Raw genomic sequence first — 17,903 nt, 5'->3', positions numbered from 1 at the left:
TTAAATGGGCTCACGTGATCCGTTGCCGAACTGAATTGTGGGTCCGTCGCGTCGCGTTTCTCCCGCTGCAAATGTCCAAAAGGAAAACACAAAAGTCAACTTAACTTGTGGGTTTCTTCTCTGCAAGATTCAAGCGGCAAGGAGCTGACGTCCATGTAGCTCAGTGTGAAGCCAGACAATGAGTGAACAAACAGAGGGGTTTACATAGTGCTGGCAATTAGGACAAACGAGGGCAGGTGTGGCCTGTTAGTAGACAGGGGAGAGTGAGCAGGAAGCAGTGTTTTCAGTAGAGTCAAGAGTGGGCGTGGTTGATGGAGAGCTTGGTGTGGCTGTGACATTTACCCCCCCCCCCCCCCCCCCTCCAGGGGGCACTCCCGGGGACGAGGGGCCACGGCGACACGGTCGACCACGAGGGGCTGGTCGGCTGGAATGGGTTCTATGGAAGTCGGCGAGCATGGTGGTGTCCAAAATGTCAACGGGGGACCCATGATTGATCTTCGGGCCCATAACCTTCCCAGATACTCTAGACGACCCCTGCGGCGCCGAGAGTCAAGGATGGTCTTCACCGCATAGACAGGACCCTCGTCCAGGAGGAGTGGCAGTGGAGGATCCGCAATCACACCAGGCTCTGTGGGAGAAGAAGAGAGAGGTGAATGATAGGGTTTGAGAAGCGAGACATGAAAAGTTGGATGAAACTTGTAACAAGGAGGCAACTGCAACTTGAAGGTGACTGGATTTATCTTCTGTGTGATGGTGAAGGGGCCAATATATCTGGGACTTAGCTTTTTACAGGGGAGATGCATCCGGATGTCTCGGGTCGACAGCCACACCTTCTGCCCAACTGCATACTCAGGCGGAGTGGATCTGTGGACGTCAGCATGTTGCTTCTGATGGCGGACGGCCCTCTGCAGGTGGTGGTGCGCTTTGTTCCAAACTCTCTCGCTTTCACTGTGCCATGACTCCACGGCTGGGACGTTGGATGATTCCCCAGACCAAGGGAAGGGAAGAGTGGCGGTTGGTAACCGAGCATGCACTGGAAAGGGGTAAGGCCAGTGGAGGGTTGGCGCAGGGAGTTTTGTGCATATTCGGCCCAGGGGAGGAACTGGTCCCAGCTGTTTTGGCGGTCATGGCAGAATGTGCGCAGGAAGCGACCAATTTCCTGGATCTTCCGCTCAGTTTGGCCGTTGGTTTGAGGGTGATAACCTGAGGAGAGGCTAACAGTTACTCCCAACCTTTGCAGGAAGGCCCGCCAGAATCGAGAGATGAACTGGGGCCCACGATCTGACACGATATCCTCTGGAAGGCCGAAGTTCCGGAAAACGTGTGTGAATAATGCATCAGCTGTTTCTGCTGCTGTTGGGAGGCTCTTCATTGGAATCAGCTTGCAGGCCTTTGAGAACCTGTCTACGATGACAAGAACGCAGGTGTTACCATTGGAAGGAGGGAGATCCGTGATAAAATCTACGCCTAGGTGTGACCAGGGCCTTTGTGGAATGGGTAATGGGAGGAGTTTGCCAGCTGGCAAGTGGCGTGGAGTCTTGGTCATTGCACATTCTGAGCAGCGAGCGATGAACTGGCAGACATCCTTTGCCATTCCAGGCCACCAATAGCGATTCTGGAGAAGGGAGAGTGGCATTGGCACCAGGGTGTCCAGTCCCAAGAGAAGAGTGGGCAGTCGTGAGGAGTGGAATGCGCAGACTTCTGGGAACATATACATGGGAAGCTGGAGAATTGGATGGAGCAGGGTCAGTTTCAGCGGCGGCTAGAATCTGGGCATCAATCGCCCACTGAATGGGGCTCACGATGATCTCTGGGGGTAGCACAGGCTCAGGGGGATCGGTTTCTTCCTCAGGGTTATAGAGACGGGAAAGGGCATCTGCTCGTACATTTTTGGAACCGGCGCAATAGGTGATTGAAGTGGAAGCGTGTGAAAAAGAGGGCCCACCTTGCTTGTCTGGGATTCAGTCTCTTGGCCTGACGGAGGTATTCCAGGTTTTTGTGGTCAGTGAGAACGGTGAAGGGATGCTTGGCCCCCTCCAGCCAGTGACGCCACTCCAAGGCAAGCTTAATGGCGAGCAGCTCTCTATCTCCGATGTCATAGATGCATTCCGCAGCCGTGAGCTTCTTGGAGAAGTAGGCACAAGGGTGGAGGCGAGGAGAGTCCTCTTGAACCTGGGACAGCATGGCTCCAACTCCAGTTGTAGAGGCATCAACTTCCACCACAAATGCTCTCTCGGGGTTCGGATGGACAAGGATGGGTGCAGTGGTGAAGGCGGTCTTGAGTTGATCGAAGGCCTGGGTGGCTTCGGAGTTCCAAGCCAGGGATTTGGGTTTGTTACGAAGGAGGGATGTCAATGGGGCAGTGAGCATGCTGTAGTTCTGGATGAAGCGTCGATAGAAATTTGCAAAGCCTAGGAAATGCTGGAGTTCTTTGATGGTCTGTGGACGAGGCCAGGACTGCACTGTTTTCACTTTCCCATCATCCATGCTCACTCCCTGTGGGCTGACGTCATATCCCAGGAACTGGACTGTGGTCTGGTGGAATGCGCATTTCTCTGCTTTGAGGTATAGGTTGAATTGCCGCAACTTAGACAGGACCAGGGTAACATGCTTCACATGAGTCGGGTAGTCACACGAATAGATCAAGATGTCATCGATGTAAATAATGACAAATCGGTTGAGGTACTCACGGAATATCTCGTTCATGAAGCCTTGGAAGACAGATTGGGCATTGGAAAGACCGTGGGGCATCACCAGATATTCATAGTGGCCTGTGGGTGTGATGAATGCGGTTTTCCATCCATCTCCCTTGCGAATTCGTACCAAGTTGTAAGCGCTACAGAGATCCAGCTTGGAGTAGATAGTTGCTCCTCGTAGCTGTTCAAGAGCTGAAGGAACAAGTGGCAGTGGGTAGCGAAACTTGGTGGTGATTTTGTTCATTGCCCAGTAGTCGATGCAGGGCCTCAGGCCGCCATCTTTCTTAGACACAAAGAAGAATGGAGAGGCGGCTGGTGATGTTGAGGGTCGAATGTAGCCCTGTTCTAAGGCCTGGGCCACATATTCCTCCATGGCATGGTGTTTGGGGAGGGACAACGGGTAAATCTTGCCACGTGGTATTGGATGTCCTGGAAGGAGATCAATGGCACAGTCCCATGGTCAGTGTGGAGGTAGACTGGATGCACGTTGTGGACAAAAGACATCTGCGAAGGAGGAGTACTCTGGAGGAAAGTGAAGGGGCTGGTTCTGGTTAGGACTTTCAAGGGTTGTGGCTTGGACTGGCAAGGGGGGCAGTGTGGGCCCGTGGGATTGGGAGATGGGGAAAACATGACCCATGGCAGGAGTCACCCCAACGGAGAATTTCACCCGTGGTCCAGGAGATGGCATGTGAGTGCTTCTTTAGCCAGGGCAGGTCTAGTATTATGTCGACTGTAGCATTGTCTAACACTAGGAAACTAATGGGCTCTATGTGAAGGCTTCCTACACTTAGCTCTAGAACATTAGTTTGGAATTGTACCTGTTTGCGGGCGAGAGGTTTTCCCACTATTGAGTGGACGGTGAAGGTTGTGGAGCTGCGGGTCGTCGGGAGCTGGAGTTGATGGCAAAGGGATCCAGATATGAAGTTCCCAGCGGAGCCTGAGTCAAGGAGTGCAGAAACCTTGTGTTTGGAAGAGGCAACAGTGAGGGAAACAGGGATAAGGAGGGGTAGAAGAGATCCCTTTGCACAGCCAACTTAAAAAGGTGCTGGTGGATTGCAGGTTTTAAAGTTCATATATAAAAAGAGGTGGCCACCGCAGGGATAAGGAGAGGTTTAAGATACACTTCAGGAGCATAGACTGAACTCACCGTTGGACGTGGTGGACGAACTGGACATTTGGCGATGATGTGTCCTTCTGATCCACAGTACAGACAGAGTCCTTGTGTCATCCGACGGCGGCGCTCTGTGGGACTGAGCTGTGGTGTCCACCTGCATGGGTTCTGGTTCATCACCCTTCAGCGTGCGGTTGGGGGTTGGTACTAGCACATTGGCATCTTGCATGCAGGCCTCACGGCGATGGGTGACTCTGATAGCGAGCTGGATGAATCGTTCTAATCCAATGGAGTCATCATAGGAAGACAGGTGCAGGCGGAGAGAAGGTTCTAGCCCTTGGCGGAAGGTGGTCATCAAAGCCGCTTCATTCCAGCCACTAGATGCAGCTAGTACCCGGAAACGCAGTGCATATTGTGTGATTGAGCTTCTACCTTGCTTCAGGTTGTAGAGTTTGGTCTGGAGGGTAGAATCTTTCTCTGGAATCCCGAACACCTCCTTGAAGTGAGTGACAAAGTTCTCAAGAGATGTAGTGGCCTCTCCGGGGTTGTTCCATACGCTTTCTGCCCACTGGAGGGCACAGCCAGTCAGCATTGAGATGATGTAGGCTATGCATGAGCGTTCAGTTGGGAACCGGTGAGGGTGCATCTCTATTGCCAAGGAGCACTGGAGCAAAAACCCCTTGCAGCCTTCAGGGTCCCCGGAATAAGGTGTAGGGTTCACCACATGTGAGTGGGCAATCACCGGAGCTGGTGGAGCCATCTGCTGGGCCTGTGGCATCTGCTGGATCTGCTGAGGAGGCGGCGGAGTAGCAGCTGTTGCTGCTGTGAGTGGTTGGCCGAGCTCGTCCATCTGGTTTTGAAAGTGGTCTGGGGTTGGATTGATTGTAGGCTGATCCACTGCCTGGTCTGGCTTTCTGTTACGCGACACAGACTCAAGGCACAGAGAAGTCAAGTTCTGAGATTTTACTTGTTGGTTTGCATGAATTCAAACATAGAAACTGAAAACAGGACTCTTCAATTCTCAGAGGACACACTTGGAAGGAGTAGTTTCAAACATAGGAGTTACTGGATCAATTTAAAAGGAAACAAGGCAAGAGTCCAACGATTTCACAGAAATGCAAATGTCCAAAAGTAAACCACAAAAGTCAACTTAACTTGTGGGTTTCTTCTCTGCAAGATTCAAGCGGCAAGGAGCTGACGTCCATGTAGCTCAGTGTGAAGCCAGACAATGAATGAACAAACAGAGGGGTTTACATAGTGCTGGCAATTAGGACAAACGAGGGACAACGAGGGCAGGTGTGGCCTGTTATTAGACAGGGGAGAGTGAGCAGGAAGCAGTGTTTTCAGTAGAGTCAAGAGTGGGCGTGGTTGATGGAGAGCTTGGTGTGGCTGTGACACACGATAGGGCCCTATATGTTTTATGTAAATCTTTCAGTTGCCTTGTGCATGAAGATGACTTCATGAAATATTGTAGTCTACTAGTCTAATATTTTCACCCAACTTTACCAAGGGAACCCCCTTGAATAAACTTGTGACAATGGCAGCACAGTGAGGAGCTGGGCTAGCATGCAGTAGCCGTTAAAGGAGAATTATGGCCAATTTTTACATGGACCTACATCGCTAGACGTTGCTGAGTACTGTCGATAGGGAAAAAAAGTGAGCTACGATGCTAATCTTGGGGCATCATCTCAAAATGCCATTAAACATGACTCAAAATGCCATTAAAAGTTCTGTGCAACATGAACAGGGTCCTTACGTGACAAAATGATACGTATCGACAGTACTCGGCGGCGTCTATCTCAAGATCCATGTGAAAATCGTCCGGATTTCTCCTTTAACCCTCAGTTGCTCCATAGACAATGACCCTTGTAATATAATTGACATAAGTTGCTTTGGATAAAAGCTTCTGCTAAATGAACAGGGGGCAAATTCTCCCATTTGTGTAGGTGTGCAACTAAGCACGTTTCAGCATATTGCTTGATGTTGGCAGTCTCATGCTGTATTAGAAACAGTGTTGCCAACTATTTCAAATGAAAAGTAGCTAAAGCCAGCTCCAAAAGTCGGTACATGTCGCTAGATGTTGTCACGTGCTAATTTGCATATTAATTACGTCAGTGCGTCGTACCCCCCCCCCAAAAAAAAAAAAAAACGGTGATTCCCCTTTAATTCCCTTTTACTCCTGTTTGCTTTTCTCCTACTCATATAGTCAACTTTAAGAGCCTAATTTAAATACATTTTATTTAATATACTTTTATATGTATTGATAGGCTACACTTTACTTTCTGTAGCCTTTCATCTAGACTACACTAGAGCATCAGGTGGCTGAAAAGCAGTAATTTCCAACCTATTCACTGCTGCATCTGCTTTGTACTGCTTGAGGTCTGATTATAACGTGACCACAGGGTAGCCTACACGCAATGTACCCTTACGGCAATGGCTATATTTTGGATATCTTTAGGCTACATAGGCTTAAATGTCACTCGGACAGACTGATAGAATTTTTTTTACTCAGCCGACAGTCCTGCATCAACTTGCATTTACAACATTGAAGCTATAGCCTACATAGCCTAAACGAATGCTATAGGTTTTTCTAACATGTATGTTCGATTAACTATCTTGCTTGTGAATGAAGTTGTAGCCTACTTCCTTTGTTCAATTGTTGCTGTTCAAACGATGCTGGCAAACGTGTCCCTGTTTCCCTGTCATCATATCGTTGCTCTCGTCTCGTTGACTCTCTTGTTGTAATTTCACCTGAAGTTAGAGGATTTTTTTTTTTTTAGGAGGCACCTAGAGGATTTTCCTCACGCTTTGAGCTGCTGCTGCAGTCAGCCTGGGCAAACCGAAGGATAACACAAAGAGAAAACAAAAGTCGCCAGACACACGAAAAAGTCGCCAGATTTGTTGTCAGTCGCTAGATACACTTTTCAGTCGCCAGAGACGGCCAAAAGTCGCTAAATCTAGCGACAAAGTCGCTAAATTGGCAACACTGATTAGAAACTGCAGGTGTCAATCTACAGCATCCTTTTAGAGGAGATAAATTAATATTATGAGAAGCAGCTTTCATGTTTTTAGTTAAAGGTGCGATTTGTGGGATTGTTACCGAACGTTCTGTAGGCCAAAATCAAAACACTGGTGAAACGTTCTCAAGACTACCAGACGCGAGCCTCTTCTGGGTTGCCAGATGTAATGAAGACTTAGCTAACGTTAGTTGACCTGCAGCTGCTTTAACGTTTCTCCAACCATGACCCAGCTACACATTACGGAAACAGTGAAAACAAAAAATACCTCTCTAACCAACGTAACATATTTAGCTGAAGTTAGCGATGCAGATGAAGTTTAGCCTAGGCTACCTGTTGTGGAGAAATATGGCCAGCTCTGCGTCAGACTTGATATTCTTCGTTTGACGAAGACATCACCATCTCAGGAAGCTCCTCCGATGTCCACTTAATTTGTTTCTTGTTTTAAATGTGGAAATTCCCCTGCCTCTCGTAGGCGTTCATGACTACAACTGACAGCTGTTGACAGTTTTGCTAATTTGGCAACCCAAATAGGAGGACGCGCTAGCCCATTATTAATACGCTATTCTAGAATTAATCGTTCAAAACATAAACGAAAATTCCAAGAGATTCCGCCCCGTAACTCATTTTTTTTCATGGGTTTTACGTGTTAGAGTAATGTTGTCAAATAAGCCATTACTTCAATTCATCGTGTTTCCTTACTCTCTGACAACATATGGTGATCATTTTTGGAATGGTTACAGTTTATTTTCCATTATTTCCTACATACTGGACCTTTAATCTGATGTCTGACTCGCTTTCAACAGAAATGATGCTCAGTCCTCAATGGTCATGTGTTTGCTATTATTGAAAATTAAATAACAGACTACACAGTGATCATAAATTGTTTTAAATTATGAATCTAATCACCTCAAGCACGTCTCGACTCTTTATAAACAAACCTCAGAGCGAAAGTGACATTTTGTTAGGTCAATCCTTGGTTTAGGATATGTGATGAAACATAATTTTACTGTATGTTGTTGGTTGTTCGCTATTAGGTTCACTTTGCTTACGTTTTCAAAATCAAATACTTTATGTTCTTTCTGGATTGAAATGACATTCATAAAGTCAATGAGAAAGTCCAACTTGTGCGCTGTGGGTGTGACAGAAGCGTGAATTGGAAAATGTGCGTAACTCAACAATGCGGAACACGTAAAAAAAGGACTCAAATACAAATGGAAGAATTCTCCCTAATGAATACGTTAAAGGAATACGCCACCCCTAGGTGAAATTGGGTCACTCCCCGCAGTCCCTAGTTGGATGGGTGAGCCAAAGCGTTTTATAGCCGACCCAGCCATTGTCCTAATCTAGAAACGGCCCGGTTAGCTTTAGCTTAGCGTAGTCGCTGTAATCCGGCGATTCCAGCTAGCATGTCGTTGCAAAAGTGAATCAAATAACTCAATATTTTTTATAATTATTTCTCGTAACCTGTACATTCACATCGAGTACAAATATCAATGCAAAATAACACGAAGGGATTTACTAGACCAATTTAAATTTGGAACTATTTTTGGGCATAGCACCGGCAAAGCACCGCTGCCAGGTGCAAAGACATCACGCAGCATCTGAAAACCCTCAACTTCCGGCAATACACCAGCGTGACTACCAAGATCTCTGCTACTAGGCTGACACTGACAGGTGGGCTTTCTCTAAGAGTTCTAATGGCGATGAATATGGAAGATTACACGATAGACGAAGATGATGACTTCGACTACCAAGATCCAAGACCCTACCTTTTTTGAACCCGAGTTCACTGAAGAGGAGTTGTGAGCTTTGGATCTGGGAAGAGAGGACGTTGCGACTAGTCAAGGCGAGTCGGATGAGAGAACGAGAGCAAACACGAACTGGTGGTGTGAGTGTGGGGTGTGCCAACCCATGGCGACTGAAATGGAGTGTTTGTGCTGTGCAGAGTGGGATAAAATACTGCCATCAATGGTGGGCTGCGTGATGTCTTTGCGCCTGGCAGCGGTGCTTTGCCGGTGCTATGCCCGAAAATAGTTCCAAATCTAAATTGGTCTTTGTGTTAATTTGCATTGATATTTGTACTCGATGTGAATGTACAGGTTACGAGAAATAATTATTAAAAATCTTGAGTTATTTGATTCACTTTTGCAACAACATGCTAGCTGGAATCGCCGGATTACAGCGACTAAGCTAAAGCTAACCGGGCCGTTTCTAGATTAGGACAGTGGCAGGGTCGGCTATAAAATGCTTTGGCTCACTCATCCAACTCTAGGGACTGCGGGGAGTGACCCAATTTCACCTAGGGGTGGCGTATTCCTTTAAATTAATATGATATGATAGCCAATGACATGGCAACCCAGTGGCGTAGGTTTGCATAGGAACCGTAGGGACATGTCCCTACCAATATTTTATGTTATGGTTATGTTATCATTACCATTATATTATCATATCGGAATTGATTAATTGTCCTCACCAGCAGCAGAATGATATGTTAATACCAAGACCAAAAACTGCTCCCTTCACGTGAGCCCCTGTAAATCATGAAGCTACTTATGCCACACTCTACATTCTCCTCCAGCGAATTATTGTGCCTTATAATTAGCCTCGTGAGACCATCCTGATCTTGCAAGCTCCATTTTTCCACTCAAAGATCAGTCTGGCTTCATGCGATGGATACCAGGTTACCTTATAATAGCCTAAGTTTGTTTACCTCTCCTCACTGAAGTTCAACCTGTTGCTGACATAGGCTACTTGCAACTTCGGTACAGCAGGTTTTATTTTTATACAGTTGACACCTGACCTCTACCTGGCACATCTTTGTGCCCTTTGTTTATCCATTTTGATGCGCTTAAATGTTGTGACACGATACATTTTGATGTGATAAATGTTGTTATTGGGCCAGTCTAATGTCAATATAGATAATTAACCAATGGACAGTTGTCAGTGCTTTGGGCAGATTGTTGCTCACTTTTTAAAAAAAAAGCTAAAAAATTATTATTTAATTCTATCGACTCCAAGGTATGTACAAAAAGGCCGCAATGATGTAAAAGCGCAAACTGCCTGTCTCGGGGGCTGAAAATGGCTAATTGCATTTTTCGTGTCATGCATATGCATTCATGGGAGGATCCAGGGGAAAGTGGGAGTTTAGCATAAAAAGATGGGAGGGGAAGCGTAAAGAGCGCCTAATTATGTATTCCGCGGTATGTAAATAGAGTGCTCCTGAAAGCGCACGTCTATTCTGCGCCTAAATACTTCCACCTTGTAAAAGCAGGTGTTAATCCAAATTGCAGTTCAATGTGTCAATAAGAGAACCTTTCAAAGACAACAGAATCACTATTTAGAGCACCAGTTTTGTAAGTATTTGTACTATCAAAAGCAACCTTAACTTTCGTTGGCCTTTCGAATGTCTTACTTTCACTTTCACGTCATTCACTTAAACTTTCCTACTTTCACTTAAACTTTCCTACTTCATTCAACTGCGCTTGATTGTAGGCTCTGCCGTTCAGTTGTGGACTTTCGTAAATCGCGTTTGTGGGCGGAGAAAGGCAGAGAAAGGCGCAGTTTACACTAGTTTGATAAATACGACGGAAACTTGGGTCTGACAGCGTTAGCAATCTGCGGTTGATAACGCTACGCTGATAACGCTACGTTCGCAAATGTACGTACAGTACATCTGGCCCTCAATGTAGTTAAGAGCAGGTAAAAGAGCTGCTTGCGAGAGAATAGTTCTGGCTGGCTTGCGAGAGAATAGTTCTTTATTCTGGATGTTACAGCAACAGTTCTGGTAGCTCTGCTCCAAGCACAGCAATGTTGCAAAGTGAAGCCAAGACAATGAATTCACTGAGCGACAACGCTCTTGGTTAGAAATAGTGAAATTACAATACACACTAAAACAAACAGTTCTCCACAGGTATCTGTCTGGAGTCAGATGGGAGAGAGCAAATCAGCTACAGGAAAGACCAAATACGGGCTTCCTGGGCGGGTTCTCCAAAACACCGTTGCAATGTAAATGTGTCTGATGGGGGGAGCAATTAATTGACTATTAGAGAATGTCTATGGAGCTGTACCCCTCAAAATCCACTTTTCTTGGGATTTTGAATATTGTATTCGAAAGGGGAGGCAAAGATAATACACTTGGTTGAGTATTATATTTTTTAAAGTCACTTAATTGTTCTAAAAAGCCTTTCAAACGTGTCAATGACGTCATCTATTAGCACAATGCTAGCGTGTTATGGGCAACAACGACCCAACCTGTAAGAAATCAAAAGGACATAAGCACTCGTTCTTTAACTTTTAACCTATAACCCATGTTGAAAGTACACAAACTACAATCAAATCTGAGATTTGTCAACGACAATCAGGTGAAAGAGACAAATTTAGCCGTCTAGCTCCTTTGACTCCAATTCATTTTGCACTCATGGCGATCGCTCCCAGTGGAACTTTGGTGGAACTGCAACCAAAATTCGATACAATGGGACTTATGGCTAGCCCGATGCCGAAGCACCACCATTGAAAAAGCTGTTGGTAGCATCGGCTAACTAGCGCCAGATTTTGGAGTGCAGGGGACAAGCCAAGGTGGGCTATGAGACATACGTTCACACTCGGTATCATGTTTCAACACACTTTAGGTCAATATCACACCGGTATTCTCCTTTAATACGGAGTGGCTAGGCTCTCCGTAGACAGGCTCTGACTATACCATTTGGCGAAACATTCAGTCTGCTCACAATAAACATTCTGTCTCATCCATTTCTCAAGGGGACAGTAACAATATTAAAAACACCAATATTCAACAATATGTAATTGAAAATATAATCAATATAGGAATTCACTTTACTTTAGTCTACAGCTGATTAGAGCTTTGACATCTTAATAATGTATATAAATGTTTTTTTCTTACAGTGAAATTGCACCTGGGGCTGAAACTGTTGCCACTTTGAAGGTTCTTGCTATTCTACGAAAGGGGATCATTCTTGGACCTCGGGACAAGTTGTTCTTGATTATAGATGGAACTACCAAGATATCCATGGACATTGTTTGGTGAGATACCAGACATTTATTTGTTATGCAATTTAGACAAACAACAACAGATAAACATTTATTCCCTACAGTGTTTCCCCTGAATATTTTAACGTTTAAATGCATCAATCTGGTGCACTTTGAAAAGAAATTCAGAGGTTAGACTTAACCATACTGTACACACACAGGTGGAATAGTTCTGATGATACAGCAGTAAGTTGACAACCACAAAGCATATTTGTTTCACAGTTCAGAAATAGTCAGTAATGAAGGCTACATTTCAGCACTCCATGAAATTATGCAGAAGTGGTCACCTGTGTTGTTCAGCTAGTTAATCTGATTGCAGTGTAATGGCCTTCTATAGCTGCAATATCTTCCTATTTCAGGACAGTCTGGGCTACCCATATCTGGGAAAGTATGATGTGATTATATTTGCATATGTCTTATGCCAGGCTTTTTATTGCATTAATGTCAAACATCCCAGTACAAATATATATATTCATATCTCTGTAGGTGGGATTGTCTGTAATATAGCCATATGAGAACCATGATGGTGGGATACTGTATGGCTAAGCAATTTACAAAAATGTACTGACATAGATAGTTTACTTTAGAATAGGGGAGACCGGGGACAGTTGCAACACTTTTTGCATTTGGCTCTGTTACTCAGAGACGGTTTGGATTATACAAACCAATTTTTTATACAATACACTTACATCTGTCTGTTAATAGTCTAAACCATTTAAAGATGATTACAGAATCTACATTTTTCACGATTTGCATTTGAATGTAAGTAGTCGGATGTTGCAACTGACCCCGGGCCCGGGGACAGTTGCAACATTGTTTGGGGATGGTTGCAACATGTTAAAAATACAATATATTACAATATATGTCAGTGCAGCAAAATTATTATTTTTGTATGTAAATACAAGTTATGTTAGTTATAATAATAATACAGTGTTATTTATTCACCAGCTTTGATTAGATGACAATTATAGATTTGTCTAGATGAGTAGGCCTTATGTGCAGATGTCAAATATTGAAATTGATATAAAATACAGTAGGACTTTAGTGACATAGGAAGAATGGAACAATTTGGGAGGCAATTAGTTTTTATTTAGACTATTGTCACATAAAACATGTTTTTAAAAATATATATTTTATATTATCATATTTATGCATTGTACGGGACTGTATGCAACAACTGTATGTGCAACGGGACTGTACAACAGACTGTATGTGCAACAACTGTTGCAACTGTCCCCTTTCCTGTCAGCCATGATAAAACCTCATGTGCTAGCTAAACAAGGGGACCTTGACACATGCTAACCATACTAGCTTAAAGTTATCACTCATTTAAATCATATAAGTTTGAGCTGAATCACAAAAACAGTGACAGCAGTTTAACAGAAACAAAGCTCAAGAAAATAAATACTTTCATACCTAAAAACCATTTAAAGATGATTACAGAATCTACATTTTTCACAATTTGCATTTGAATGTAAGGAGTCGGATGTTGCAACTGACCCCGGGCCCGGGGACAGTTGCAACATTGTTTGGGGATGGTTGCAACATGTTAAAAATACATGTCACAATAAAGGATTTACAATAAATCCTGGAGCAGTTCAGGAATCTCCTTGCTTTTTCTCTGCTAGGGGGGGCATCCAACTGAGCATATGCAGTGTGAGTGTCATCACTCACCTTGTTTCTGATTGGAGAAAATTGACATGTTGCAACCATCCCCTGTTGCAACTGTCCCCGGTCTCCCCTACATTATAATTTCAGCCCTAAATTGGAGACCATGCTGAAATGTGTTGCAATTTTTAAACTGGATTACTCAGGAAAAGCTTTTTGTACAGAGACGCTTTAGCCTACATCCCCATATTCGGTAAGGTCTGCTGCTTATTGTGATATATGGTTTGCCATGTGTTGAGGGAAGAATTCGTCAGATATTTCAAGAGAGTAATGGGTGCATTAGGGCTGTGTGCAGAATCCAAATATAATTTCATATAAGTTCAATGTTAATATACTCACGAACCATTTATCACAACAACTTGGGTACTCCACGAGAAATGTAAGCTAGTTGAACCTGGACTTGAGATTTTACTGAGGCACAGTAAACTGAATTGTTTGGCGATCCAATAGAGGGGATGTTGCAGCTTTATGATAGATATGGGCTGCTGCAGGCTTGTCTTCAGTTTTGTTATCACCTGAAATGTGTCCTGAATAATGAGAGGCTAAGCCAGGATTTTATGCACTGAACAATTTCAACGATGATCCGGCGCCGCTAAATACATAGTAGGGGAAACACTGCCCTATCACCCTTCTACACGATCCACAACCCTAATTTCCAAAGTAGGCTACTGAATATCACAGAGGTGCTGTCTTCTAATCAGTCCCTCCAGGAATTTGCGATGTTGCGATCGCAACAATTAACGCAAATTCAGCAAATCCCCACAAATTCTGGGCGACCTCGCAATTTTGTCCAAACACCGCAACTTTTTTGCAAATTTGACCAATTATCGTAGTTTCCCCGTGAAATTTCACCTACCACAACAGTCCCTCGCGCAGAATATTGAGTCAGATGCCACACTCACTTCTGCAGATACCAGACTGCCCTAACTTGTTCGTTCCTCTGCAGTTTTGATGACAATAACTAGAAGGCTAACGTTAATGATCTGCTTACTTGTATCTCTCAACTTGGTGTTGCTAACATACCTAGGCTATGAAAGTAAGTTAATTAAGGACTACATGGTTTACTGACATTTGAGTAGGCTATGCAACCCATTGGCAAACGTTTACATCTGGAGATGTCCTTTTAGCTTGGGTCATGTTTGCTAGCTTGTGGGCTTAGTTTGAATAGTGCTACCAAAATCATAGAAATGAATACCATTACAAGCCATTTACCTCTTCTATGATGTAAGAATGATTTCATTCGAGTTATTTTTTAACATTTATTTTAACTAATGACAGAAGACATCCCGAATTGCATCCACATATCGCAATGCACTAACGCAAAAAGTTATTTACACTCGATCGTAGCCGAACACAGTGAGATGCAAGCCTTCCAATCCACTCGGAAATGTAGGCTAATTATACTCTCACGTAGGCTACTTAAAGTGGCAGGCAGTCAATTAGACACACCACCAATGTAATGACATTAAAGAGAAGTGTAGTCAAATAGTTTAAATCAATATGAAATTACTAGATACTTGGCTATTAGTAAGTATGCAGGTCACAGACTATGCAATATTAAAAAGATAATGAACTTAATATGAATTACCAAATACTTTACTACTTTGATTTTCTGTAATCCTTCCTATTTAACTTTATTTATCCTTTTTAATAAGCATCAAGATGATCAGTGTGATTTTGGTCATACTAATCTTAATTGCCCTCAATTAAAAAAACAAATCGCAACTATTTTTGCAATTTTCACTTTCTCCCGCAATTTCTCCGCAACAAACGGCTAAAAACACCACAACTTCCATCGCAATTTTTTAGAAAAGGTGTCGCGAAATCAGGCATTTTAGGTCGCAACAATTTCAAAAAATCCTCGCGAAATCCTGGAGGGACTGTCTAATGGTAGCAGTTTCTACAGGCATTAAAGGGTTGGTTCAGGATTTTGGACATAGGACCTCATTTCCAAGTTAGCAAGTTTGATATTTATCACTGGAGACCATTTTCAACACGTTTCATCCAGTCCTTCTAGTTGCAGAGTTTGCAGGTGCTAGGCTAGCACAGGTCATCAGTATTTGTTAGCCTGCCACTAAAAACAGTCTTACCCACTCCACAGTACACCTGAGGCAAATAAATTATAACGCCAGACAATCGAGCCCGATTTAAATTTAGTGTCCATTCCAAATTGGGAGTGTTTTCGTTATCAAACGTTGGGTGGATGGCGCAACAATGCATTCCTAAGTTTCTTAATAAGTTCTGGGTGTGTTTTGGGCGTAACGTCATTTAAACCAATGAGAATGACATCTGTCATTTCCTTTAACAGCAAGCAGCGCAATATCAAATAGTGCATCGGTATTTAGATAGTCAGCGGCGCATTTGAAGAAATCTGCTAGCACGCAATACCGTATGGTAGACCTATGGAACAGTTATTCCACTAAACTATGCTTTACTAAAACCTAGCATAGTATTGCCTACACATATTTGCACTCGTCTATTATTTGAACTCATTGGCAAAGTGAAACTAACTTCACCGTGGTGTCAGTCAACGACAAAACAGTTATACACAGTTAATTATTTTCACTATTGACTGACAAAGTTAATTTTTTGCCCAGAAATTCGAATGTTGCAGTCAAAAGAGGGGGCAGAGAAAATACAAACCGCTGAGTATTATATTTTTTGAGTCACTTATTTGTTCTAAAAAGCCTTTCAAATGTGTCAATGACGTCATTCATTAGCAGAAAGCTAGTGTGTTGTGGGCAACAACGACCCAACCTAAGAAATCGAAAGGTCGTGACTACTCGTTCATTCAACTTTTGACCTATAATCCATATTGAGCTTGCAGAAACCACAATCAAATCTTCAATTTCTCAACGACAACCAGGTGAAAAAGACAAATTTAGCCGTCTAGCTCTATAGACCCTCATTGTTTTTGCACTTATTCGTGATCGCCCCTAGCGGAACTGCAACATATTGCAGGTACAATGGAGTTAATAGGGAGTGATCCGGCTCTCCGTAAATGGGCTCTGCTACAGCTGTCGCCTACTTTGCCCCTTCCTGTTTGGTGTTGGAGAGAAGTCACTATTGTTTTTTATTGTTCACGTCACTATTCGCATGAGTCATGACTAGAAAGACTTGCGATAGTATATTGTCGTAACTAAAAACTAGAAAAAGACTGACTCCAGCTGACTTAAAACCGCTAAGATTGGCACCTTACACTTAACAATCTAGTTGACGGGAGCGCGCCGCGATTCCAGTACAACTCCCATGATTTCTGTCCGACTTTGGAAATTTAGTCGCCGACTGTGAAAACAGACCAAAATCGTACAATGTAAGGCAGCCATTACTTGCAATAGGGAGAATACGGAGAACGAGTAACATATGGATAAAGAGCTATTGGCTCTGCCCTGACCCAGAAATTGGAAGGGATGACTTGGATTAGAATAGGCCCCAACTTTATATATCCTTTTTTCTCTTCACCAACTGAAAACAGAAAATGTTTAAGTTTACTATATTTCTTTTACAATATTTCACTTACAGATTCTTACAGTGCCAATTCATTTATTTCCTCTAGGTATGAGGGAGTCGGTTCCATGTTAAGTTGTTCACTTTCTGTATGGAAAGAGAAAGGAAGATACCTTGCATACACTTACTGTCTTGAAAGGAATGGTAAAAAAACATGTGAAGATGCAAGGACAAAAGGATGGTTTTCTTTTGCTAAATGCTTTGCTCTCCGAAGGCCATTCAGAAGTATTGTGGACACTGACACAGGTGATTGCAAATACGCAAAGAAATTGTATTATGGAAAGATAACTAATCCTACAGCGAAATTGCTTTAAGACATTTAGTACATTTCAAATTTGTACAAGTGGTTTTTATGATAATTTCCATCTATGTTTAATGTACATAAAATGTAGGCTATACTTTTATAATATATAATATTTAATTATACAGTTGTAAAATGCTAAAAATACTATATTTTTTGTCAAAATATTTTATGCTACGTTTGTTTTATGCTGTGTTTTCTGTTAAGTACTCATAATGTTATCTCTGATTAAGTTCTTTACCAGTTTGATGATATTTGCATGAAGAGCCCAACGTGGAGAGGCAATTCTACAAAGATTGATGAAGTGCGGCCCGACTTCCTCAAGGCAGTAATGCTTCACTTGATGAACTGCCAAAATGCAGACTTTCCTGACTTACAATACAGAATAGAATGTTTTCAGCATTCTGTAAAGACAAGAGTGATTTGTAGCTCTAATAGAGAAGATGAGGTCATATTCCCAAACCTGGTAAGTGAAACCTTTGCCTTATAGTAAATGCATTCGGTCTGTCTGTCTGTCTGTCAGTCCCAAAATGTGAAGAATCTGTTTATGTTTT

The 17,903-nt window shown here is 43.2% G+C and overlaps 1 protein-coding gene across 1 annotated transcript in view; it reads left to right on the top strand.

Annotated features, from left to right (window-relative positions):
• The window catches only part of LOC121683471 (E3 ubiquitin-protein ligase rnf213-alpha-like), a 140,184-nt gene that overhangs the window by 20,743 nt on the left and 101,538 nt on the right, over positions 1-17,903 (top strand). The window contains exons 19-21 of the mRNA XM_042063102.1: positions 11,730-11,867; positions 17,098-17,294; positions 17,583-17,815. Of these exons, the coding sequence (XP_041919036.1) occupies positions 11,730-11,867; positions 17,098-17,294; positions 17,583-17,815 (568 nt within the window). The remainder of the gene's footprint in view (positions 1-11,729; positions 11,868-17,097; positions 17,295-17,582; positions 17,816-17,903) is intronic.

This window comes from Alosa sapidissima, chromosome 15, assembly GCF_018492685.1.
Source record: "Alosa sapidissima isolate fAloSap1 chromosome 15, fAloSap1.pri, whole genome shotgun sequence".
Lineage (NCBI taxonomy): Eukaryota > Metazoa > Chordata > Actinopteri > Clupeiformes > Clupeidae > Alosa > Alosa sapidissima.
The sequence above is the reverse complement of the archived record's forward strand: the minus strand, read 5'-3'. Positions and strand labels throughout refer to the sequence as shown.